General features: G+C 35.8%; 1 protein-coding gene and 1 long non-coding RNA gene across 16 annotated transcripts in view; one reads left to right on the forward strand and one right to left on the reverse strand.

Moving 5' to 3' along the window:
- The window catches only part of CADPS2 (calcium dependent secretion activator 2), a 567,091-nt gene that overhangs the window by 230,046 nt on the left and 309,227 nt on the right, over window positions 1-27,818 (reverse strand). For all 11 annotated transcript variants that reach the window (XM_009454114.5, XM_001146755.6, XM_054687681.2 and 8 more), the window contains exon 8: window positions 5,559-5,698. In XM_009454114.5, coding sequence (XP_009452389.2) covers window positions 5,559-5,698 — 140 coding nt within the window. The remainder of the gene's footprint in view (window positions 1-5,558; window positions 5,699-27,818) is intronic.
- The window catches only part of LOC107975934 (uncharacterized), a 53,780-nt gene that overhangs the window by 21,382 nt on the left and 4,580 nt on the right, over window positions 1-27,818 (forward strand). For 2 of the 5 annotated variants that reach the window (XR_001719480.3, XR_001719484.3), the window contains exon 5: window positions 26,442-26,541. This is a non-coding gene — a long non-coding RNA (uncharacterized LOC107975934). Of the gene's footprint in view, window positions 1-14,333; window positions 14,434-26,441; window positions 26,542-27,818 lie in introns of all 5 variants that reach the window. The other 3 variants (XR_010158976.1, XR_010158977.1, XR_010158978.1) reach the window with 3 other exon arrangements.

The raw sequence follows: 27,818 nt of genomic DNA on the forward strand, positions 1-27,818 counted from the left end.
CTAATAGGGATATAACTGTTATACTCTCAATGAATTAATGATGATTTGTACATTTCTATTTTTCTCATTTGTCTTCAAGCATTTTCTTTTGAATAAAGTCAAATGATGTGGTTAAAACTTGAAGAATATCATAAGGCCGAGCACAGTGGCTCACGTATGTATTTCCAGCACTGTGGGAGGCTGAGGCAGGAGGATCGCTTGAGTGCAGTAGTTTGAGTCCAGCCTGGGCAACATAGCGAAACCCTGTCTCTACCCTGTCTCTAATACAAAAAAATTGGGGATTGATAAACCTAAACAGCTAACTCAATACTTACTGTCTACATGACATTTATTTTGTAGTTACCATTGCACTAATTAATACAAAAAAATCAAGGATTGATAAACCTAAACAGCTGACTCAATACTTACCGTCTACATGACTTTTACTTTGTAGTTACCATCGCACTCAAGACATTCGTGTGATTGTATAATTAGCCTAATTAATACAAAATTTAGCCAAGTGTGGTGGTGCATGCCTGTAGTCTCAGCTACTTGGGAGACTGAAGCGGGAGGACTGCTTAAGCCTAGGAGGTGGAGGTTGCAGTGAGCCGAGATGGTGCCACTGCAATTCAGCCTGGGCGACAGAGTGAGACCCTGTCTTAAAAAAAAAAGATTAGTATTAATTAATATTATTATTATTATTATAGTTCAAGGGACTCAAGTAGGATTTCGGTGAAATCAGGATAAGCCAGGCTGGGCCAAGTTCAACCTGGGAATGCAAGTAGACCTACACATACATACATACATAGGTTCAAGTCAAGGTCAGATGTCGAAACATAGTTATTTTAGACAAGGACACAGGGGAAAGTCATTCTAAAAGGTACATTTAAAAATGAAATATCAATTTTCTTTGTGAAAGAACAGACTTGGCTTTGTTTAAATCCTGGACCCTCTGAGCAAATACTACCTCGACGCAGCTAAGATTTTCCTCACCTAAATTAGTTGGAGATCATAACCCTGAATAATAATCTAAATAATGAAACTTTACTAGAGTGCAGTCATTTCACTTTATGAGGAAATACAATGTCTGAATATTTAGTGTGTGAATGCAGTTTATGTAGGCATGCTGTCCCAACCTCTGGATGCCCAGCTGGCCCTCTCTCTGGGAAATGGTGGGGCCACAAAGCAGCCGGTGTGGGGCTTGTCTCGTTTTTCTGCTGGAAGTTTAACTATTGTCTCTCCTTGCAACATGAGATGAGCCCAATGCCTTTTCTATCTTTATGATGGAAATTAAACTACAGAGTTTTATTTGTGACAATGTCAAAATATTTTAATCCATCCATTCATTCAACAAAATGTGTAAATAGCCAAACATGACTCTACACAAAGAGAAATATGAGATTCATATGAGAGTAGTTTTGCTAAAATTTTATCTTACCAATTAGAAACTATGATAAAAGTCTTCTATTATAGTTATATAGTTATGAAACTATTTTTACTATAAAAGTAATCAGTTGCATGCAGACTTCTCATAGATCATGGTCATAATGCTTCCACATATTTGTGAAAGCCAGTTTTCTCTTTTTCAGTTATAGATTTAATTGTCATAACAGTCATTTATTAGTTCTATTTTATTTTACCTTTTTTGGTTGGGAAAGTAACCTTTGAATTAGGAAAATAATTTTATTTAATAAAAACAGGAATAGTTATTTGAGTTTTAGGTTAATACTGTTACTTAGCCACTAGGCTATGCTAAAGTATAGCCCATTCGTTCAAGAACACTTCTATCTTCATGCTACAGACACACACACACACAAACCAGGAAAATAAATTCAAAAGCTGGATGTGAATCATTTAACCATTCAAAACATAGCTGGCAATTTGTTCAATAGATTTATCTAAGGGTTAGTTTCTATAATTAGTTTAGATGACATATTCCAAAAGAATAAATAAACTCAAGTTTTTGCTAAATACACATCTTGTGGTAATGCCCAGTTTGGTTTTAAAAGGATGGAATCATAGTTATGCTTATTTGATCCAAATTAAATACCTATTTTCATTTACATGTAGTTAGTCCTACTTAAACTATAATATATAGTCGTGGACTGATTAGTTATCAGAAACATGAGCTTTAGATTGGATGCATTTTACCTTCTGGTTTAAAAAATAGTCATATTAAAATGCAACATTGAGAACTAAACACCATTTATTTCATTTATTTTAGGCATTTTTTTACATTAAAATTATGTTCTATTCTCAATAAACTGTGTTTAGAATCTTTTAAGGTTCAATTTGTGAATAAGGCTTACTCTCATTTGTATTACTTTTCCCTTAATACTCTAGGGAGCACAATATTACATTTTCACCATCATTATTCACATTAATATCTATCTCTGATTATACACTGTGGGAGGCATTGAGAATTCAAATAGGTCTAAGAAACTTAGAGTACACTTGAGAACACACACAAAAATATAAATAACATTGATAAAAATATTTTTTAGGGGCCACAGATAAGTGATAAATGAATAAAACAGAGAATACATGTTACAATAGTTCACGCAAAAAAGATCTATTTGACGTCCACATTATTAAAACAGAGAATAGGTTTTTACTACTGAAGTCCTAAAGATTTCAAAGTCTAAAGTGCTCTGAAGATAAAAATCCATTATCCTCCAATTTAGTTTTAATCCACCTAACAACTCTATCTGTAACAGGAGTTTGCTATATTTTAAAGATAAATTAATATTTTTAAAACTTGACTTGTCTCTCAAAATTATTATCCATCTGTTAATTATTGATTATTGGAGAAATGATTGACAAAACACGATCCAGGCCCAAAGCAAAATGCTATTAATCTACTATTCCTGTTATGTTATTGCTTTGGTGTATGATGGAATACTTGGAAGAAAAAGATTAACTTTCTTTCTCTTCTTAAATGTAATTAAGTGCAGTAAAATCCATTTATGAAGTACCTCAGAAAAAGACGAATATAGCTATGCTGTAGGTGAAATGTTCGCCAATACATGTTTACACATAGGTATATTATTCAAAATGTTTAAAACTGTTACCACATGGGTACTGAGAAAACAGAACAGATGCTTAGGTTAAAGCACCTCTAACTGTCCCTGTCCATAGGGAGCAATTACTATTATAGCATTGTTGAAAATGTTTAATTCTTCTAATATTAGTATTAAAATGTTTTAATTGAACCACTATTTTGGAATATGATATTCTTAATTCTGCTACATAACACACTATCTTAGCATAACATCATCACAGATAATTTTCAGTTCTAACATTGCTTCAATGTATACATCAGAAACTGAAGAGGTATTTAAATATCTGGAAATGCCTGTATCTCTTAGCAATGTTAGATAATTGGGCTATGAGGCATTTCTGGTCCGTGTCCTTCAGTGAGTTCCTGAGCTTTATGGATTAAATTAAGAGACTATGATATATCCTCTTTAGTCTTTTCCTTCACCTTTAGTCTTGGGCAGAAGGCAATTGCAGGCCTTTCTAGGGGTACTGATTTAGTCAAACAGATGTGATAAAAACATACCCTACCCCCAAATCAAGCCTTGTAAGGGGTCTGGATTGTCTCACCTATCCTGGAGTATGCTAAACCAAGGAACTGCCAGGTAAGAGCAAGGGTTTCTTCCCACTGGAGCTAAAGGTTACAGGACCTGCCCTATGCATGTTCAGTCTTTGTTCTTGAGACAAGCTGAAGGTCCAGGGGTATTCACCATGGCATAGTACTGGCCATGGGTAAATTAGGGTCATCTTGGCATTATGATAGGTTCTTGGTTTTTTTTTTTTTTTTATTATTGTGCCATTCATCAAAAGAAAAAGGGACTGAGTGAAAAAGGGTAGAGAAACAACTGCAGTTCCTGGAACATACTGTGTTCTTTTATGTGTAACTCTACTAGTCTCTAAGCACTTTAGAGCACTAGCACTCTCTTTAGTCTCAAAGCACTCTATGACAGTTTCACTGAACTTGTCATCATCAGCTAAAACTCCTTCCAGGACTCCCTGCCTTTGTACATGCTGTCATGTAGCTGGAATGCCAGTTCTCCCACTGTCTACCTGATAAATTTATCCTTCAAGTTTTATCTCAAAAGTCAGGTGTCCTGTGAGACTTTCATTCACTATACCTGGCAAAAATCAGGTATTATTTCTCCCAGGTTCCCATTTCTGTCTTACAGCACTTATCACTATCATAATTATTTGCATACAAGTCTGAATTCCTGACTAGCCAGTTCCTATAGGCCTGCAATAATATCACATTAAAGTTTGTCCTAGTTGGAAGACAGTAGTGCTCAATACATGCCTGCTGCATAAATTACTGGTGAGCAGGTAGATGGATGCATGAATTAAATATTAAATCCCAGATACTCCATGTGCATTATAATCTGAGTCATAGTTAGACTTGACTTTACATTACTACATTAAAGATGCATAATGTTGGTTATCCAAATCATGGTTCCATTTCTAAGAGCCCACCCTCTCATGTACTTTTTCCCTGTGGTGAGGTCTATTCTGACACTGCACATGCTGCCTACTAAACCAAAAAGCAATACAGTCCTTAGCTCCATCCCAACTGTAATGTATACCTTGGGTTTCCCCCTGCCCAGAGCCTAACTTTGTTTCCCCTAATGGTCATCTAAAGAATCCCCCTCATTTTTTGAATCATCAGTTCGCTCCACCCTGATGTTAGTAATTGGGCCCCAATGCCAGCAGACTCTGCTTGTTACAAGGATGCACTTTCTTAGACCTCTATGTCTGTTGCTACTAACTCAGGGTAAGCCACTTCAACAACTGCTTTTCTCCATAGTAAGAAAAATGGCCCCTTTTCTTTCCTAATGGCTAATACCCCTATGCTGGGATTTGGCCATAGTAAGTCCAAAGTGTTATTCTGAGGAAGTCCTGGATTTTTGGCAATTCATTTTATTCAAGAGTTCAGACCTGTTTCATCACCAGCTGCAACAGACAAAGAACCTTGGCAGAGATGAAGGCTGACTCCGACCCCTGGTGATCCCCAGGAGACAGTCCCTGCATTTCTTCCCCAGGCAACAGTAGCAGTTTTCTCCAGTATTGATTCAATTCTCACTCACATGTTTGGATCAACACTCATATCCCTCTTGTTAAAATGTATACAGCCTCGTTGGGTTACATCTACACTATGTTTTAGTTTTTATACAGTCTATGGAAGTTTAACTATTTCTAGGAACCTCAATGCTAAGCTTGTTTCAACTATTATTGTAATTTGAAGAATGTTTCTTAGAAGGTATCAGTGCCCTGGTGCCCTGTATCAATATGACTGATGAGTAATACTAACACAATCAAGTTCCAATATCGTGGTAGCTCGCATACAGTTATCTTAACTAAGGACTCATGTATTGAGCTATAAAGCCGTCTATGGGTATAAAAACATTGAGTAAGATAACTTATGTATGTCACTTTTTGAGAAAACTCCATGTGAAAGCCTGCTATACTGGTTCTCTCACTAAACTGACAAAAATAATACACTGAAATGAAATTCAATAATTCAGGAAAAAAATCCTCAAATTTATACTCACCCACTATGCTTCATATGTGCTGGTTTATCCATTCGCACTGCCAGTTTGATTTTTAAGTCAGAATCCTGGCTATTTTTTGGAACTACCATTCGGTGTAATTCAGCTGATTTGGAGCTATTAGAAGTTGGGTATAATATCACCTGTATGGAAAAAAAAAACACATTTAAACGCATGATACGGAGTGTCTATGGGTTGGAACTAAAATATTTTCTATGTTTTCCTGTTTGAAAAAATGATGTCAACACCCAAATGTCTCCAATAAACCATTTGACTCCCTACTACGATAGCTGATGGATTTTCAATACAGACTCAATTTATTTTTTTGACAAATATGTGTTTTCACATTATCACATAATGAGTTTTCTTCCTGTGTCACTTCATAATGAATTAATAGCACAACAAGCTACAGTTGAATTGACGTTGAAAAATACTCAAGAGACACCCATAATTTCAAGAAAATTCTAAACTCCTCAGGGCAAAGCCGTTCAGAAAGATATTCTTTGACATTATGGATAACATGCTTAAAAACCAATGCCAATTATTTGAAACAGCACAAATATGCCTCATGTTTTAATATTATCATTGTAAAATAGTATTAAAGGAAATCAACTCAATTAGAGATGGAAAACAGCACATTTTCTGCTGTAGATCAATACCAAAGAAGGACTTTTTCCTGACATGTTTTCAAAACTATAGATATGATACTGACTGAAACAAAGTAATTATTTTTAACAAAACTGCCAAATTGACAAGTGATTATTTCACAACCCTCACTTCACAGAGTCAACCCAGGAAAGACAAGCCTACTCTTCAGATGTTAGGTGCCATGCAGATAACACAAGGTATTTTCCCCCTTTTAAAATCAGTTATGACATATTTAGGCACAGTTTACATCTAAGCCTTAATATTTTTAAATGGGAGCATTATAGGCTAAAATACAAAATATGTGAAGTGCACTGCATTATATTTTAAGCCATAAACCTGAAGTTTAGATATGAATGGAAGAATTATAAACATTCTCAGGTATGCTAATTTTTTTCACAAACAAAATAAATATGTTCATTAAAACTATATTGAAACATATCTTCTTGTGTATAAATCTTGAGGCAACACAAAGTGATTGTGAATCTGAAATTTCTTTGTAATACTGTTATAATTTTACTTTAATATAACAAAACTAAGTCCAGTCTCAAGTTGTTAGGGATAGTCTTTACCAATTTAATAAGGCTGCCTTCTATTCTTAGATTCTAATAGTAAAATGTTTTGAAAGCATTCATGGCAATTGACTTTGTCATGCCCTTCCCCTACCCTCAAATCCTCATTTGCAGTATAAGCAGAAATCTTCACCGAGAAATCTTTAAGTAAGACTCCCCTTCTCTCTAGGAAAGACAACACAGTCATAAAAGCTTCTCAAACTATTCTCAACTTGCAAGTTGTTAAATGTATCTACTATTTTGAGACTTTTCTCAAGTCTTTCCTATAAAGCCATAGCTGTGTTGAATCCAGCATATCTATATACTCAAGTATATAAAGGACATCTAAGAACAAACTAAATGACATTTACAATGTTTTCACAATTATGATCATACTCTAGAATTCATTTTGACTGCTAAAATATCCAGTGTAATATTTTACAGATTCTTTCTTAAGTGACAGTAAAGAAAAATAAGCTGATAGGTTTTGGCTCAAACCAGTAGACAAAGGAATATCATTATCAACTTAGAAGGTTATTCCAAAAAAGAATAAAAGACTAAGATAGATCTCTATATCCTCTGTAGCTATAGCTGCTATTTTCCTAACAAGTCTGGAAAGCTTTTTCTCTTTCTCCACACCCATCCCCCACACCAACTTTAAAAAAATTATTTGGCATGAGCCACTTACAGACTTTATTGTTTTTTAATTCTTCCTTCTATGTTTATATAAAAATTGGTATTGTACCAAACTCTGAACTCTTATACAGGAAGGGAATATTTAAATTAAAACTTTTGACAATTTCTCATTCTGCAAATGCTGATGATGGCTTGCTAAATTAGGTCCCAAAATAACTGATTTTGGCTGATCCACAAATTAAAGGCTATCCCAATATCGAATACCATTCTTTCTGCCACATTTTATTTTTTGATGGGTATTTCTAACTGAAGTCAGTGGAAGGATTTATTGCTCAGCTCTGTTCAATTAAATAAACACTGAGTTCTTACTAAGTGAGGATACACAAAGATTAAAGAACATGAATGGCTCACATCTCTCAAGAGCTCAGTTCCTCTTCAACAGGGCTTAGTTTATGTCTTTTATTAACAGCACTCTTAGCTCTGATAATATCACTTCTTCCTATTGCTCTTCTTTCCCTAGAGTATGCAATGGTTTCCTGATTTAGTTAATTTCTGGGTATATTCACAATCATTTGCTTGGCTTCTCCCTATCATATGTATATCTAATTCCCTATGTTATGTTCTCTCCACTGGAAAGACCTGGGAATGTTTGTTTTTCTGGACAGACTGACTGACTGATAAAGGTGTGAACATTGGCACGTGTAACAAGGGGAGGTCCACAGATATGAAATCTTCTGTTTCTAAGAGAAGTGCATTGGTAAATAAATGCTGAACTTAAACTTCAAAATGGTCTGTAAAATAGTTTTCAGGCTCCCAAATTGCACAAGCAAAAAAGTGGTCATACTCCTTTATCCAAATTCGCCATGAATGAATAGATAAGGAAGCAGCTCCCAAGGTGCAGAGCCCAGAGGGCCACGGAGAATAAAGGACAAGGGAGTTCTTTTCAGAACACACAATACAGCTCTAATCAAGAGATCTGGAACACTTCCTTGGCAAGGTGTCTTCACAGTGCCTGCCAGATAGGATTTCATTATTGTAATTGGACAATTACTGCCATGCGTTTCCCACTTTTCCTTTTTCCACGTGGCAAACTTACCCATAGCTCTCCTGTCCCTGTTCCGTTACTGTATATTGGATTTATGCTGAGGCAGAATGGGGAGGGAAGATGTCGTAGGCAGTTACCATGAACTTTAGTTCACAGGTTTCCAGCCTGCAAAGGGCCACAGCTAACTGTGACACAGATATTGGACTGGATATAAAAATGAAATAGGACTTTGGGCTGTTTCTCTTGAGATAAGGTGAATGTGTTCTAGGTTTAGGAAGAAGGGCAACAAAACAACTTGGTGGCCACAAGGATGAACTATGGCACACCGGCTGGCTATCTGCCACGATTCATGCTTTCACCAGTATAGAACTGTTGCTAGTAAACAGCTAATTAGCCAAGAACCAGGTTTTCTAGCTCCTCCTGCTTCTAAGTAGGGACATATGAAAGTTCTTGTTAAAGGTGACATGTGTCACCTTGGGAAAAGGTGATCAAGATACAGGTTTGATGTCTTTACCCCACTTTATTCCACTGCCAGCCAAGTTCAGAGAACACCAATACCCTAGGAAATGAAAGAAATCAGAGCCCTAAATCACCATGTGGAAGAAAGTCACACTTCTGTCAGGAATACCTGTGGTAAACTCTTACAAACCTGATATTATTTTGAATTATTGAAATGTAACGACTTTCTTGTTACAGCATTTAGCAGTATCCTAACTAGTATATCAACAAGGTGTTTTGTTTCAAAATCTTTCAAAAGTAAATAATAAAGAATTGTTTTTTTTATTAGAAGTAGTTCCACTTCAATAGGACTCAGTTCATGTTTAGAGATTGTGTCTGATGTTGACAGTCATAATAATTAAAATATTTAACAGATATAAAAGCTTACTAAGGATCCTTCTGTATCCTAAATTCACATTTAAATTAAACTATAGCTCTGTACAAATAACTTTTAATATTATTTAGCAAACTATTTTGTTCTTTACCATTCGTTTCTCTTAACCTTTCCGTATGCATTTCTGCTTCTTCTCATTTATTTTTGTCACCAACATTTTAAATGTCTTGTCAGCATGGCACAAAAATGATTTCTTGTCTTAAACATAAAGCTAATGTATCTTCTTCATAATAAAATGTCAGTGTCACTTGTCATCTTTGCTAAGGTGTAATGGAAACCACAAAATGGATTTTTAGGATTTGTTTAAAATTCCATCAAATTTAATATACAGGAAGAAAAACTAAGACTTAAAAAAATGAAATATAAAATACACATTTACACACAGAAATGTTTAGAGTGATATGGGGTTCAGAAGTAGCTTTCTCTTAAAATATATAAGCTGTCACTTCTACATTGTTTCTTTTCTACTGAGATACCTGACTGAGGCCAAACTACATACATTTGTGCATAAACTCTCAGATCTGTGAAATCAAGACTATTTAAATTGCTAAACTCTGTTTCAACAAGCACCTGAAAAACTAAAAAAACAAAACAGCACTGGGTGCTGGGGGAGACAAGCTAGAAAAACAGAGGGGCTAGATAGACAATTCACTACCTTCTCCCATATATGTCTCTTAGCTTAGAGAAAGGAAAAAAGACCCTGGGACCACAATAATTGCACCATATCTTATGGCAAAACAGTAGACACACAGTTGGTACAATTCTAGCTCAAAGATGAGTGCATTCAGCAATTCTTGAAAAAATCATGACAGCTTTCATAGAGGAATTACAGTTTCACTTGGAAGTCTAAAAGAACACATAAGATTTATAAGGCTGACATGGGGTAGGGGATGAAAAATAAAGATATGGGGGCTGTTGAAACCAAACACTGTAACAGTGGCACCCTAGAAAAAAACACATGATTCCAATGCTGACATTCGTAACATTACTCTAGGTTCTCAAGCTCTTCCCCAAGCTTGGCTGTTCAACTTTTTCTCTGTTACCTGGACTTAGCCTCAGTCAGTTTCCACCGCTCTCCACGAAAAGAACTTCAATCAGTACAAACACTCATTACATTTTCTGCCATGTCAATTCTCTTTATGTTCTCAAAAGATAAGAAGAGAGGGCCAGGTGTGGTGGCTCATGCCTGTAATCCCAGAACTTTTGGGAGGCCGAGGCAGGTGGATCACGAGGCCAGGAGTTTGAGACCAGCCTGGCCAACATAGTGAAACCTCGTCTCTACTAAAAATACAAAAAATTAGTCAGGCATGGTGGCAGGTGCCTGTAATCCCAGCTACTTGGGAGGCTGAGACAGGAGAATAGCTTGAACCTAGGAGGCAGAGGTTGCAGTGAGCCGAGACTGTGCCATTGCACTCCAGCCTGGGTGACAGTGCGAGACTCCACCTCAAAAAAAAAAAAAAGAGAGAAGATAACCCGAGAACCCTCTGGGCACCACCTTTCTAGAGTTAGGAAAAGGGACAAGACTCTATAACTGAGACCAGTCACCAAGGAGGCAGAAGAAAGCTGAAGTTTGTGATGTACCAAATTTAAGGGGGAGAGTTTTTTAGGTAGTAGGAAGGGGGCATCAGGGTCACATGGGGATCAAGAGGTTGCACATTGTTGGGTCTGAAAGGCTATTGCCTGGTTAAAAAAGAGAGAGATGACTGGAGACCTGAGCAGGAAAAAGTTTAGTTGCGGCCAGATAGCAATGGTGTGAGGGACATATCATGTTTGAGGAATAGAATAAGACTTCATTTAAGGTTTAAGTTGGCAAAATCAGGTAAGTTGGGCAAAATCATTTTGGCTAGAAGGTTACTGTGTGTAAAGGCAGGGAGGATGACAATACAGACAGGTAGGTTGAAGGAGATACAAGAAGGTAGGTTGAAGGAGATACCAGAAGGTTAAGCTTACGGATAAAACCAGTAATTATGGAAGATTAGGGATAGACTGTAAGAAATATGTTTTGCTAAGCGTGTGTTATCCTATATAGGTAACATTTAGTAAAACAATGTTTACAAACCAGAGAATGAAAATCAAATTTTCATACTCAAGTAAAGAATAATTCCCCTCTCTCTAGCTACATACATCTCAGAGATGAGTCATGTGACTCAATGATCAGGTTTCTCATATCCAACTAAGTGATGAACTAGCCTCAAACAGAGGAAGAAGGAACTAAAAACACAATTAGCAGAAATCATGGTTCAATTTTTGATTAAAAATTACTTCTGCTTACAAACAGGTGTCCTTGAGACAAAGGATATTTTAGGCAAATGGCTGAGGGAACATCTTTGCAGATAAGTAGAGCCTATCTCTACAAGAAACCTTGACTTTTTGGGTTTAGTTGATGTTTCTTTTTCTCTTTCAATTGACAGAGATTTTATACTTTAGCAAAGATTCATAAAGACAGTCTCTAGCAAATCTTTCAAATACCTTCTTGAGAGTGTAGAACCTTGAGGTAGCATATATTATGAAAGGACTACCTGAAGTTTTTTTCACTTCAGTATTTATTTAGCAGATGTTAATAACCACATATATTAATATTTGCCCCAATATCAGAACCCTTATAGTATGTGAAGATGGATCAGATGATTTGTCTAAGGGAAATCTATATTATTGCTTAGTAACAGTTTCCCGTGTTTTAATACACTTGAGGTTGCTAAATCTAAATTATTTATTTGATTTAATATCATGGCTTCCTGTCCTTAGTGAAAACAAAGAACACCTGCTCACTCTTACAGACACAATGCTCTTTTGTATACTGAAAGATTAGCATTAAATCTTGTCAACCTTATTTTCCATGGGCTAAATTGAGTTCTTTTATTTTCAAAGCTGGAAAGAATTTTGGAATTTACAATATGCAATTGATCAAACTCCCAACCTTTTACCAAATGTGTACTTGGCCCAACAGAGAACCACACACCACATCTCCTTCCACCACATCTCCTTCCTTCTATACATTTTTTTTTTTAAATAAGAAAAGCCTTTTTTTGAAAAAACAAAATGGGGTAGAAGAAAAACAAAGTATTATCCTAAGTGGATATTTTTTCCTTGACATTAGCTTGTTAAAAGATCAAGATTAGAAGCTTTGTTATTTGCGTGATGGGAGGATTAAGGATAAAGCAAGGAAAAGAAAAGTAAGATGTGTCAATCATTCTCCAGTTTTTCCTGACATCTCTATTTAATAATGATATGAAGGGGGCATTAGGCAAGCCGTTAGTAGTCTACGCTCCTTGAGAGCAAGAGCTATTGTGTAGTAGACAGAGTAATTCATTTGTACCACATAGAGTCACTTAAATGAGTATCTTTAAGACATTCTTTTTTCACCAGTTTTTTATTGAAATTACTATATTTAAAGTATGCATCCTGATGTTCTGATACATAGTGAACTGATCACTACAGTCAAGCTAATTAACATATCCATTTCTTGACTGTTACCATTTTAAAAAAATCTCTAAGCCTTCTTAATCACAGTTTCCTTCACAGTCTATTGTAAACACTCACCAAGTATTTGTTGGTTGGATGATTGGCTGGAAAGATGGATGGATGAATGAATGGGTGGGTGGATGCTTAGAAAAATTAGAAATAAAAATGTAAACCTAAAATTAATACTTCACTGTGATGAAAAGAGAAAAAGTCTTGATAACTAAATTACTGCCAAAATTTGATAACAGAGAATGATGGTAATTAATTCTACAGTGTGTTGTTTACTTAACAGTCTCTCAAAATCTATGAAACTTTCATTCTTCCATATCTGGAATGTAACAGGTAGAATACCGGCTTCCCAAAGATGCCCAGATCCTAATCCCCAGGACTTGTGAATATGTTTTTACCTTAAATGGCAAAGGAGAATTAAGGTAGCAGGTGAAATTAAGATTGCTAACTAGGCAATTATTCACCTATCCAGGTGGGCCCAATACAATCACAAGGGTTCTGAAACATGGCAGAGGAAGGCAGAAGAGTCAGTGTTGATGTGAAAAGGGCTTGACCAGCCATTACTAGCTTCATAATTGAAGAGAGAAACAAGTCAAAGAATGTAGGCAACTCGCAGAAATGGGAAAAGGCAAAACAAAACACACAACAAACAGATTATCCTCTAGAGCATCTAGAAAGGAACAGAACCCTGCTGATAGCTTGATTTTAGCTCACAGAGATCCATTTTGAACTTTTGACTTCAGAACTATAAGATAACAAATTTATATTGTTTTAAGTCACTAAGTTTTTGGTAAACTGTTGCAGCAGCAACAAGAAACTAATGTGTAGACAATGAAAGCTAAAATTTCATCATAAAGGAAAATTAAATTTACCTTTTAAATTTCTCCTCATAAGTGTATGATTTAAAGATATTTTTACATATTGATTTCTATCATCAGCTTTGCTTACTTTGTGTGTGCTTATATCTTGCACACACCTGAAGCATTCTGCTTGTAAAAAATATTTTGAAATGCTTAATTTTCTCTCATTTTGAATTAATGTAGTTAAAGTTTTGACTTTTCTTACAATAAACTGAAAAATTTTTTTAAAGGTTTAACAATGAAGCTGATTATTTTGGTTACCAGAATGAAGACCATTATGTTTATATTACTAACAAAGTTCAAGTTCCACACAACCTAACGATTAAGAATTATTTCTGCTATTTCAAAGCCTTTCTTGAAGATTCCAAAAGACATAATCAAGTTTGTCAGTCACTGTATTTTTCAAGGCTCAATTAAGGATAGTGTCTTTTATTAATATACATAGATCACTTTTCTTGTTTATAAGGTATTGATTTCATCCTTCTTAGATAGAGCAATATACTCCAACACAGCTATATCTGTGTTTTTAATATGTATATAGACAGGAAAGCATCATTATTCTTGATCTATTGCCCTCAGCCATAAATTATGAATAGCATAACCTTTACATTACTTTATCAAAACAGTTTCTATTAGAGGATGCTGCATGAGTAGCTTTATCATTTTTATTTTTACTAGTCTGATTATAATAATGCCTGCCATTTATGGAGAATCTATCAACTGAGTGTCTTGGAATGCTTTGTGAAATTTAAATCAATTCCCACATCACCCCTCAAAGGTAGGCACTATTTTGTTATGTAAACTTGGCACTGAAGTTAAATAAATATCTAGAGGCAAATCACTTCAAATCACTTCAAGATAACAACAGACACTTTCAATTTTATATCGCCCCCCTCAATTCAACATATTATCTCCTTAATTATTTCATAAATATAACAAATTTAGTTTCATTCTTAATCTTTGGTTATTAAGTACAATAAGAATTTTTAGAACCAAGTCAATGTCAGTCAATCCATAACATACGGTGGTCGGATGGAAAAGAGGGAGGTATAAACAATATCTAGACTTGGACAATTATTTTAGCTGTATCCTTAAAGTGAAGAGCATGGAACATAAAGTTATGGCAAAATGTTTTGGGATTGGCTAGCTAATTCATGTACTACTGATAGATGTGCGTATTTAAATTAAAAACCAACTACAGGTTGTGCATTCCTAATCTGAAAATCCAAAATCAGAAATGCTCCAAAACCCTAAACTTTTTGAGCATCCATATGGTACTGAAAGGTCGTGCCTAAAGGAAATGCTCATTGGAGCATTTTGGATATCAAATTTTTGGATTAGGGATGATCAACCATTAAGTATAATAAAAATATTCCAAATTCTGAAAAAATAAAAAATCTAGAATACTTCTGGTTGCACTTTGGATAAGGGATACTCAACCTGTACCACCTTAAACTGTGAAGGTGAGCTCTTGTTCTTCATATGAATAAGGGATCCATGCAAGGTCTAACAATCACTACATAATAATGTACCAAAATAACACTAATGAAAACCTTTCCAAGTTGGAATACTTATATACTGTTGGTGGGAATGTAAATTAGTACAACCTCTATGGAAAACAGTATGGAAATTTCTTATTTATTTATTTATTTATTTATTTATTTAGAGATGGAGTCTCACTCTGTTGCCCAGGCAGGCTGGAGTGCAGTGGCATGATCTTGGCTCACTGCAACCACTGCCTCCTAGGTTCAAGCAATTCTCCTGCCTCAGCCTCCAGAGTAGCTGGGACTACAGGTGCATGCCACCATGACTGGCTAATTTTTGTACTTTTATTAGAGATCCATTTTCACCATACTGGCCAGGCTAGTCTCCAACTCCTGACTTCGTGATCCACCTACCTCGGACTCCCAAAGTGCTGGGATTACAGGTGTGAGCCAACATACCTGGCTGGAGATTTCTTAAAGAACTAAAAATAGAAATATCATTAGATCCAGCAATCCCACTACTAAGTACCCAAAGTAAAAGAAATCAGTATATCAAAAAGACACCTGCATGCCTACGTTTATCACAGCGTTAGTCACAATAACAAAGTCATAGAATCAACCAAAATGTCTATCAACAGATAACTGCATAAAATTTTTAATTGCATAAACATATGTGTGTACACAGACACACACATACACACACATGCACACACACACACACACACACACACACAAAACACTACCCAGACATAAGAGAGAATGAAATTATGTCTTTTACAGCAACATGGATGGAGCTGGAGGCCATTATCCTAAGTGAAATAATTCAGAAACAGAAAGTCAAGTACAGCATGTTCTCACAAATGGGAGTGAAACAATGGGTATACATAGATATATGCAGAGGAGGGGAATAATAGACACTGGAGACTCCAAAAGGGGGCAGTGGGAAAGCAGGGTGAGCACTGAAAAATTACTTACTCGATATGATGTTCACTATTCAGGTAATGGGTACACTAAAAGCCCAGACTTCACCGCTATGCAGTATAACCATGTAACACGACTGCACTTATACCCCCTGAATTTATAGAATTTAAAAAAAAAACTTCCCAATTTGCCATTTTACATGTATGCAAACTAATTAGTCACTTAAGCAATGGGAAAGGAAGATGGACAGGGAGTATGAGGTTGAGAAATCTCTGTGATACATTTTCATATGCTCAAAAAATCAAATAAATTCAGAAAAGTAAATAACACAGGAAGATGGTGGGGAATAAGGTCAGGACATGGAACGATTCTTGGGCAGAAGAGATGTTATGTGACTTGTTCATGGCCTCATGGCTACTACGGCAGAGCCAATACCAGAATTAATGTCTTCAAAATCAGGTTTCAAACTTTTCAGTTTGTCATGCTGAATAACCAACTAATTTGAATCTTGCTCTTCTGATCTAAGGACTTCTTGACTCATACAATGCATATAATACAAACCATCAGGGAATAAGAGTGTTTTCTCATACCACTGCTAAAGGCAACAGAGGTAAATATTTTTTTCCAGCTTTATTGAGGTATACTTGACAAAATTATATATATTTACACTATACAACATGTTTTAATATCCATCTAACATAGTTTTTGTGTATGTTCTGAGAATATTTAAGAGATATTCTCTTAGCAAATTTTCAAGCGTATAATTCATGATTATTAACTATAGTCACCATGCCATACAACAGATTTCTGGGACTGATTCATCTTAACGAAAACTTTGTAGCCTTTGACCAACATCTTCCCATTCCTCATCCCCTCCACGCCTATGACCCTGGTAACCACCATCCTACTCCTGCTTCTAAGAGTTTGGCCTTTTTAGATTCTACATGTAAGTGACATCATGTGGTATCTGTCTTTCTGTGCTTGGCATATTTCATTTAGCACAATGTCTCCCAGCTTGATTAAATGACAAGATTTCTTCAGTTTTTAAGGCCGAATAAAATCCTACTGCATATATGAAAGAAATGTTCAACATCGCTAATCATCAGGGAAATGCAAATAAAACCACCTCATACCTGAATGGCTACTACCAACAAGATAAAAGATAAGAATGGCTATTATCAACAAGATAAAAGATAAGCATTGGTGAGGATGTGGGGGAAAGGGAACCGTTGCATATTATTGGTAGGAATGTGCATTAATATAGCCATTTCATAAAACAGTATGCAGGTTCCTCAAAAAAAGTAAAAGTAGAATTACTATATGATTCAGAAATCCCACTTTAAGGTATATATCCAAAGGAAATGATATCTGTATATAGAAGAGATATCTGCACTCCAATGTTCATTGCAGCTTTATTGACGATAGCCAAGATATGAAATCAACCTAAATGTCCATCAATGAATGAATAAAATGGGGTGGATATTCTAAAGTGACTTTGAATAGCTCTGAGATACACAGGAATTATTTTATTAATATAGTGACTAAAAGAGCTTAGTAATAGACTTGAGAATGTTTCAATTTACTTCTATTTTAGGTAGAAGACTAAACATACCAGAACTTCACTCGCTGTAGGATCCAAATTGTACATTATTCTATAATTGTTGTTCTAGTTTATTACTTGATTAGGGATATCAGGCATCCAAACAAAAGTAACTAATTCTGCTTTCTAGCATAACTTCCCATAGGAGAAATGAAACCAAATTAAGCACATTTCAGATGTATTCATTTGTTCACCTATCCCTCCAACATTAATTGGACATATACTGTTAGTCAGAAACTGCTAGACAGCTGCTGTTGCTAAAGTGCATAATATGTCCATGGCCTTAGCCTCAAAAGGATAACAATACAGTAGATGCCACTATGAACTGGAAGAATTTAATTCGCATCTTTGTGCCACAGTTGCTTTATCTGGAAAGTGAAGAGATTGGATTAAATGAGCTCCAGTGTCCTTTTAAACTCCAAATTCTACTTACCAATAAAACAGAAATAGCCAGAAATAACAATTAGTTTTGTTTCTTAATTAATTATAGATAAAATATCACATGAATTATGTAAAAACTAAAATAATTTACCTAGTATCTTTTCTTCAAAATTCAGCTGAACATAAAATTTCAGTTTCACTGACTTAGGAAGTACAGTTTGCAGCGAACTCAATCCCATCAGCACCCTGAAAGATAACCTCTACTCTCCCATCACTAGATACTCAGCTTTTAATTTATATGAAAAAAGGCACTGACTATTCTGGCTAGGTTGTTTGTTTTATTTGTCCTAAGGATTACAAAAGTATCGACTTTGGTGTGATGCACACATGCAGGACACCCCTACCAGCTTCCTGAACATCCCCTTTTTTTCTTCGTGAAACAATTCTGATTTTGTTCAAAGCAACAATTGTTAAATAAATGTACAATCTTCTAAACCTTTTCTGAACCTAAAGATGACTATGTGACACTAGTTTAAAAGATAACCATTTAAAGAATGTAAAAAGCAATGTAGTGTGGGTTTGTAACATATGTAAAAGTACAATGTACAATGCATAACAATAACTCAAATGATGGGAGGGAAGAACTAGAGGTATAATATTGTAAGGTTCTTAAATATACATTAAATGTTATAATACTACTTGACTTAGCCTCTTATGAGTTAAAACAACATAAAATAACAAGACATTTATCAGTAACAGAGCAACAAAGAAGAAAAACTAGAATCTTAAAGAATATTCAACCTAAAAAAAGCAGAAGAGGAAAAACGGGATAACAGAAGAGAAAGAAAAAACATCTAAATGACAGATTTAAGCTTAACCATATCAATATTCATATTAAAATTTAATTGAAATAACCCAGTTAAAAGGCAGAGGTGTGTCAGAATGGATAATAAAGACACAATTATATGCTGCTTCAAGAAATATAGTCTAAGTATAAAGAAACAAATAGATTAAAAAATGGGAAAAATAGAACATGCTAACACTAGTCAAAAGAAAGCTGGGGGCTGGGCACAGTGGCTCATGCCTATAATCCCAGCACTTTGGGAGGCCAAGGTGGGTGGACTGCTTGAGCTCAGGAGTTCAAGACCAGCCTGGGCAACACGGCAAAACCCCATCTCTACAAAAACAAAAATAACAACAACAACAACAACAAAAAGAAAGCTGAGGCAGCTAAGATAAAGTAGATTTTTAAAGTAAAGTATACTACCAGGGATAAAGAAGGTCATTTCATAATGATAAAAGATCAGTTAATGAGAAGGAAATCATAATCCCATCTATCTATACACTGCCATATCAGATATTCATAAAACATGAGGCAAAAAAAGATAAAACAAATACAAAACTATAGCAAGATATTTCAATACCTAATAGCTATATAATATAATATTTACACCAAAGAGCTCAATGGGACAGAATAGAGAGTCCAGGAATAGGCTTACAGATATATAGATAATTGATTTTTCACAAAGATGTTAAGTAAATTCAGTGGAGAAAGCTTTTCAACAGACTGTGCTAGAACAACATATTCAAATAAAAACTTTGATCTATATGTAGCTCTAGATCTGAAAATTAACTAAAAATAAATCAAAGACTAAATGTAAAAATCTAAAACTATACAGCTTCTAGAAGAAAACAGAGGAGAATTCCAACTTTGGGTTTGGTGAAGATTTCTTAGATACAGCACCAAGAACATGAGCCAAAAAGAAAAAAATCATAAATTGGACTTAATCAAAATTAAAAATTTTTGTTCTTTGAAATATGATTAAGAGAATAACGAGAGCTATCTATGACAAACCCACAGCCAATATCATACTGAATGGGCAAAAACTGGAAGCATTCCCTTTGAAAACTGGCACAAGACAGGGATGCCCTCTCTCACCACTCCTATTCAACATTGTGTTGGAAGTTCTGGCCAGGGCAATTAGGCAGGAGAAAGAAAGAAAGTGTATCCAATTAGGAAAAGAGGAAGTCAAATTGTCCCTGTTTGCAGACGACATGATTGTATATCTAGAAAACCCCATAATCTCAGCCCAAAATCTCCTTAAGCTGATAAGCGACTTCAGCAAAGTCTCAGGATACAAAATCAATGTGCAAAAATCACAAGCATTCTTATACACCAATAACAGACAAACAGAGAGCCAAATCATGAGTGAACTCCCATTCACAATTGTTTCAAAGAGAATAAAATACTTAGGAATCCAGCTTACAAGGGATGTGAAGGACCTCTTCAAAGAGAACTACAAACCACTGCTCAACGAAATAAAAGAAGATACAAATGGAAGAACATTCCATGCTTGTGGATAAGAAGAATCAATATTGTGAAAATGGCCATACTGCCCAAGGTAATTTATAGATTCAATGCCATCCCCATCAAGCTACCAATGACTTTCTTCACAGAATTGGAAAAAACTACTTTAAAGTTCATATGGAACCAAAAAAGAGCCCGTATCACCAAGTCAATCCTAAGCCAAAAGAACAAAGCTGGAGGCATCACACTACCTGACTTCAAACTATACTACAAGGCTACAGTAACCAAAACAGCATGGTACTGGTACCAAAACAGAGATATAGATCAATGGAACAGAACAGAGCCCTCAGAAATAACGCCGCATATCTACAACTATCTGATCTTTGACAAACCTGAGAAAAACAAGCAATGGGGAAAGGATTCCCTATTTAATAAATGGTGCTGGGAAAACTGGCTAGCCATATGCAGAAAGGTGAAACTGGATCCCTTCCTTACACCTTATACAAAAATTAATTCAAGATGGATTAAAGACTTAAACGTTAGACCCAAAACCATAAAAACTCTAGAAGAAAACCTAGGCATTACCATTCAGGACATAGGCGTGGGCAAGGACTTCATGTCTAAAACACCAAAAGCAATGGCAACAAAAGCCAAAATTGACAAATGGGATCTAATTAAACTAAAGAGCTTCTGCACAACAAAAGAAACTACCATCAGAGTGAACAGACAACTTACAGAATGGGAGAAAATTTTCGCAACCTACTTATCTGACAAAGGGCTAATATCCAGAATCTACAATGAACTCAAACAAATTTACAAGAAAAAAACAAACAAGCCCATCAAAAAGTGGGCAAAGGATATAAACAGACACTTCTCAAAAGAAGACGTTTATGGAGCCAAAAGACACACGAAAAAATGCTTATCATCACTGACCATCAGAGAAATGCAAATCAAAACCACAATGAGATACCATCTCACACCAGTTAGAATGGCAATCATTAAAAAGTCAGGAAACAACAGGTGCTGGAGAGGATGTGGAGAAATAGGAACACTTTTACACTGTTGGTGGGACTGTAAACTAGTTCAACCATTGTGGAAGTCAGTGTGGTGATTCCTCAGGGATCTAGAACTAGAAATACCATTTGACCCAGCCATCCTATTACTGGGTATATACCCAAAGGACTATAAATCATGCTGCTATAAAGACACATGCACACGTATGTTTATTGCGGCACTATTCATAATAGCAAAGACTTGGAATCAACCCAAATGTCCAACAATGATAGACTGGATTAAGAAAATGTGGCACATATACACCATAGAATACTATGCAGCCATAAAAAATGATGAGTTCATGTCCTTTGTAGGGACATGGATGAAATTGGAAATCATCATTCTCAGTAAACTATCGCAAGGACAAAAAACCAAACACCACATGTTCTCATTCATAGATGGGAATTGAACAATGAGAACACATGGACACAGGAAGGGGAACATCACACTCTGAGGACTGTTGTGGGGTGGGGGGAGGGGGGAGGGATAGCGTTAGGAGATATACCTAATGCTAAATAACGAGTTAATGGGTGCAGCACACCAGCATGGCACATGTATACATATGTAACTAACCTGCACATTGTGCACATGTACCCTAAAACTTAAAGTATAATAATAATAAAAAAATTAAAAAAAGACAATAACAGGACAAGCCAAAGACTGAGAGAAAAGTATTTATATCACACTCTCATAAAGAAGGTATAAATAATATGACCTTTCCAAATTCAAAAATCAGAAAACAAGCAACCCAGTTAAAAACTGGGGAAAATATTTGAACAGATTCTTCACAAAAGAAAAGCTGCAGATGGCAAAAAGATGCTAAACATCATTAGTGTTTTTGCTAAGTGCCAATTAAAACCATAATGAAATAACAATATATACCTATTAGAAGGCATTAGTACAGTGTACATGTCTAACATTTGTTCTACCCGAGACAGAGGAAAACCTCTACTATTCTGAGGAAATAGTAAAATGTCAACTACTTTTACTATAATCACCCACAAAGGACACCATAGAGGATGCTGTGCATAGTATGATCAGCCCCTGTAAGTGGTGATAAGGAAATAAATACTTTCCTATACCTCTACAGTGAAGACTCAGGCCAACTTCTCAGAGAATGACCAAGGCAGACACACCGAGCAACAACTTTCAAAGTCAGGCATGGAATGACAGGTAGAAACCCATAACACTTCAAAGCATGTGATTAATAAGCCAGACCTAATTAGAAAGAATTTGCATCTTATGTGAATTAGCCCTGGACCTTTCCCTGTCTGCACTCCTGCTTCGTCACTGGTGTGGTGACTGAGATATGATTACAAAGTCTCATGAAGAATTGCTATCTGAAAGGATTTAAGCCAAATGTAGCCAATACATATAACTGGACCACGGAATTAAAATTTTGTCTCTAATTATCTAGTTTATAAGTAGTTATCATGGAACTTCTAAAAAACTTATGAAGTAACAGATCAGGAGTAGATTAAAGATGTTTTATTGAATAATTATCTACACTAATTTTTCACAAATAATTACAAAACAATTAATAATCACTTTAGGCCTTTCCTTAACTCTCACAGACAAAATTTATATTGGGGATTTAAGAATGCCAGCATTATATATCTACATGTGAATGAAGAAAACATTAGAGAAGCTTCTCGTGAAATCATAATCACAGGTATTTTTCTTCAATTTGAAAGCAAAATTTAATGGCTAATTTTATTGAAACAGCACTAAATGACTGACTGATGCTTTACCTAGTGAATTAATATCATATGCTGCAAGATGGAATGGAAATTCTTTTGCATCCTATGTATGTCTAATTCAACTCTTCATATATAGGAGACTTTTATATTTGTGGTACAACTTTTCTTAAAATCACAGAAAAGTTATCTTTCCTCCTTAAATCCTTTCAGATAGCAATTCTTCGTGAGACTTTATAGTTGTATCTATGCTTTCCCCATCCCCATGGAAGCAGAGGACTCAGCATCTTTCTGTATATACTGAAGATGTGGTATCAAGGCCATGAACTCAATCTATTAATGGACAATAGGTTCCTTCTGTTTGAAGAAATGTTTTTACAGCAAAATTTCTAAAATGAAACAAAAGTTATTTTGGCAAACCCTCCAAAATTTTTTTGTACTGAAGATGACCCTTTATCAAGTTAAAGAGTTACCCAGGAGTGTATACTAACCAATATTTCACTCTGAAAGACTCAATGGAAAATGCATTGCCCACAAATAGATGTCCCTTGGGACTGCTATTTAGATTTTTATATAGCTATGTTAGGCAAAACTTGCTTTTCAAGTTTTTCAGGACAAAATTATCTTCATTATGATAAACTATATACTTAGGGATGCTTGACTGGTCAGCTGTTTACCTGCTAGGACATAATCATAATTGTTTCCTGAGAAAAAATCCTTGTTCTGCCTCTAGGTATTCCCTTAGCACCTGGTGGAGGGTTGGCCATCAATTGGGATGAAAAATCTCCATATGCCACCTCTATTTCCGTAAATAGGTATTTGCATCTGCCATCCACAAACAAAATTTGCATGCCAAGTACTTGCCAAATAATATAACCTTCAACTGCCCAATGTCTATGAAATTTGAGCTATCATCTCACAAACCTACAGGTTATGATATTTTTCTTACACCAAAGAGTCACTAGGTTCTGAACCTGTCCGCACATTAGTGTCAATGATACTATTTGTACCAGTGCTTCTCAACTCTGTATGCACATTAGCATCCCCTTGGAAGTGTTTAAAATACTCCCTCCTTGGCATACCCCAAACCAACTAAAGGAAATGCTTGGACCTAGAAACTGAATCTTTTTACAACCTTCTCTGACCAGGCACAGTGGCTCATGCCTGTAATCCCTACACTTTGGGAGGTTGGGGTGGGAGGATCACTTGAGCCCAAGAGTTTAAGACCAGCCTCGAAACGTTGTGAGACTCCATCTCAATACAAAACAAAAAATTGGCTGGGCATAGTGGCATACAACAGTAGTCCCAGCAACTTGGGAGGCTGAGGTGGGAGGATCGCTTGAGCCTGGGAAATTGAGGCTGCAGTAAGCCATGCTCTCCAGCCTGGGCAACAGAGTGAGACCGTCAAAAACAAAACATAACAAAAACAAACAAAAAACCCTCTTCAGGCAGCTCTTTTTCTAACAACTGTCAGAGGAATGTTTTCATAGCAACATTTCTAAAATTAAAAAATCATTTTGGTAAAATACCCAAAATGTACTTTGTACTCAAGAACACCATTCAACAAACTAAATAGTTACCAGGAATATATTACACAGTAACTCATTCACAAATAAAAGTGCACTGGCAGCCAGATAGTACCCTAAGAAGATTCAAACATTTTATAAAATGATATAAACTGTATATCTAAAATGACTATGTATAAAAATACTTTAGCTTAAATAATATTTGATTTCTGAAAAATCTGCAATGACTGAACCTGCAATTTCTTCAAATGGTTTTCACTATAAGAATAAAAATAAGAAATTTTATCTTCTATTGCACTGGGTTACTTTTGAACAGAGTATTCAGACATACACACTTACTGGAATACATTCTAAAGACAAATCAAATGGCAAAAAAAAATGTTTATCTTTACTATGTAAGTTTGTTGGTGGTGGCACTGACATGGTATTTTTGAAATTATTTACGCAAAATGAGTAAATATATTGATGTCGTTGAGAAGCAGTAAACTCATGTTTTAAAAAAAAAAGTATATTTCTTGGGCTGGGAACAGTGGCTCATGCCAGGAATCCAAGCAATCTGGGGGGCTGAGGTGGGAGGATTTCTTGAGTTCAGGAGTTTGAGACCACCCTTGGCAACATAGTAAATCCTTGTTCTACCAAAAAGTCTAAAAATTGGCCCAGCACGGTGGCATACACCTATGGCCTCAGATACTCTGGAAGCTGAGGTAGGAAGATCTCTTGAGCCTAGCAGGTGGAGGCTGCAGTGAGCTACGATTGTGCCACCGTACTCCAGCCTGGGTGATAGAGTGAGACTCTGTCTCAAAAAAAAAAAAAAAAAAAGTATATTTCTCAACTAAGAAGTGTTATACATATGTAGAATGTTAGTTTCTAAATTCCATCATCACTAAAAACAACCAGTGCTAATAACAGGTCTGGGGCAGGGAGAGTACAAGTTGAGCCTCTAAAATTTCATGTCCCAGAAAGCAAAGACCAATAGGTACATGATTTAAAAGAAAAAAAAAAAAACATATTGGTGCTGTGGGGGAAATTTTTAAAAAAGGAAAAGGAAGATAGTAAAGGAACACACATATGCTAATGCATACACACAACTTTGACACAATCTGATCATGAAAAAATAACAGACACAGACTATAACACACAAATTTTTTTAAATCTATGAATCTTTAGCTAAAACACTGAGTGAAAGGTGGTTAGAGAAACTCTAATAGTAACACCCCACAGCTTATTAAAATCAAAACAGAAAATGGTATCTTTACGATGGAGAGAACTGGCAGATGCCACCTTAACCAAGTGATAATACTTAATTAAAATCCCCAATATTAGAAAAAACTGTCACTCCGTAACTTTTGATAAGATGCAACGGGAAGCACAAAACATTATGTAGGTGGATGCTTGGCAAAGATGTTTACCTAAAACCAGTCATGAAAAAAATAGTCTTATTTTTTTCTTATTCTGGATTTGTCTAATCCAGAATAAAGAACATTTTATAAGACTAATTTGGATGCTTAAAAATGTCATTATAATAAAAGTAAAAAAAAAAAAGGTGGTGGGAGCATCTAAAATAAAGGAGACTGAAGAGCTACAACAGCCCAATGCAATGTATGATCCTGGATTCTATCCTAGACGGGGGGAGAATACCAGCTTTTATTGACATGTTGGGATAATTAGGGAACTCTGAATATTGACTGCATAGCACATATTTCTGAATCAATATTAAATTTCTTAGGTGTAATGAAGAAATTGAAGTGATGTAAGGAAATGTTCAATTCTTTTTCTTTTCTTTTCTCTTCCTTTCCTTTTTTTTTTTTAAATGGAGTCTCATTCTGTCACCCAGGCTGAAGCACAGTGGCACGATCTCGGCTCACTGCAACCTCCCCCTCCAGGGTTCAAGCGATTCTCCTGCCTCAGCCTCCCAGGTAGGTGGGATTACAGGTGTGCGCCACCACACCCAGATAATGTTTGTATTTTTAATAGAGACGAGGTTTCACCATGTTGGCCAGGCTGGTCTCAAACTCCTGACCTCAAGTGATCTGCCTGCCTCGGCCTCCCAAAGTGTGGGGATTACAAGCATGAGCTACTGCACCTGGACAGAAATGTTAATTTCTTAAACAGTATATGCTGAGGCATTTCATACAATATTTAAAAGCCTTTTTTATTATAAATGTTTATAATAAACATTATAGACATTTTACATTTTAGAATAATTTAAGACTTACAGAAAAGTTGCAAAGATAGTATAGAGACTTCCTGTACACTCAGTTTCCCTCAGAATGAATAGTATACATTACCATGGTACATTTGTTATAACCAAGAAACTTACATTGGCACATTACTATTAACTGAATTCCAGATTTTATTTGGATTTCACAAGTTTGTTCATCAATGCCTTCTTTCTGTTTCAAGGTCCAATCCAGGGCAGCATATTGCATTTTGTTGTCATGTCTCCTGAGTCTCCTCTGATTTGTGACAGTTTCTCACTTTTCTTTTTTATGACCTTGACAGTCTGGAAGAGTACTGGCCAATTATCCTGTATAATGTCACCAATCCGTGTTTGTCTGATGATTAGCCTGGGTTTTGGGGCAAGAATACCACAAGGGCAAAGTGTCCCTTCTCAAATCATAATAGAGAGCATAGGATATCCACATGACATCAGTGGTAGTGGTCATCTTCATCACTTGGTTATCAAGAGAGTATTGGCAGCATATGTTTCCCCCTTAGGTTACTTAGGTCTGTTTCTTTTCTCATCACCCCTTTCAGTGGAGCTATGTCATACCTGTACGGTACAACTAATTTCATCTGTCTCAGTCTCTATCCCATGTTGGCATCCTTTTGATGCTGCTGGTTGATGTGTTCATTAGGGAAGTGTGTGTGTTCATGTTAGTGTGCATACATTAATGTACATTCTTTGTAATGTAAAGTTCTATACCTCTTGGCAAATACATACAAGTATGCATCTGATATGGTTAGGCTTTGTGTCCCCACCCAAATCTTATCTTGAATTGTAATTCCCATAATCTCCATAATTTCCACAAGTCAAGGGAGAGACCAGGTGGAGGTAACTGGATCACCGGGATGGTTTCCCTGATCTGTTCTTGTGATAGTGAGTGGGTCTCAGGAGATCTGATTTTTTTTTTTTTTTTTTGAGATGGAGTCTTGCTCTGTTGCCCAGTGGTGCGATCTCGGCTCATGAAAC

Source organism: Pan troglodytes, chromosome 6, assembly GCF_028858775.2.
Source record: "Pan troglodytes isolate AG18354 chromosome 6, NHGRI_mPanTro3-v2.0_pri, whole genome shotgun sequence".
Taxonomy (NCBI): Eukaryota; Metazoa; Chordata; class Mammalia; order Primates; family Hominidae; genus Pan; species Pan troglodytes.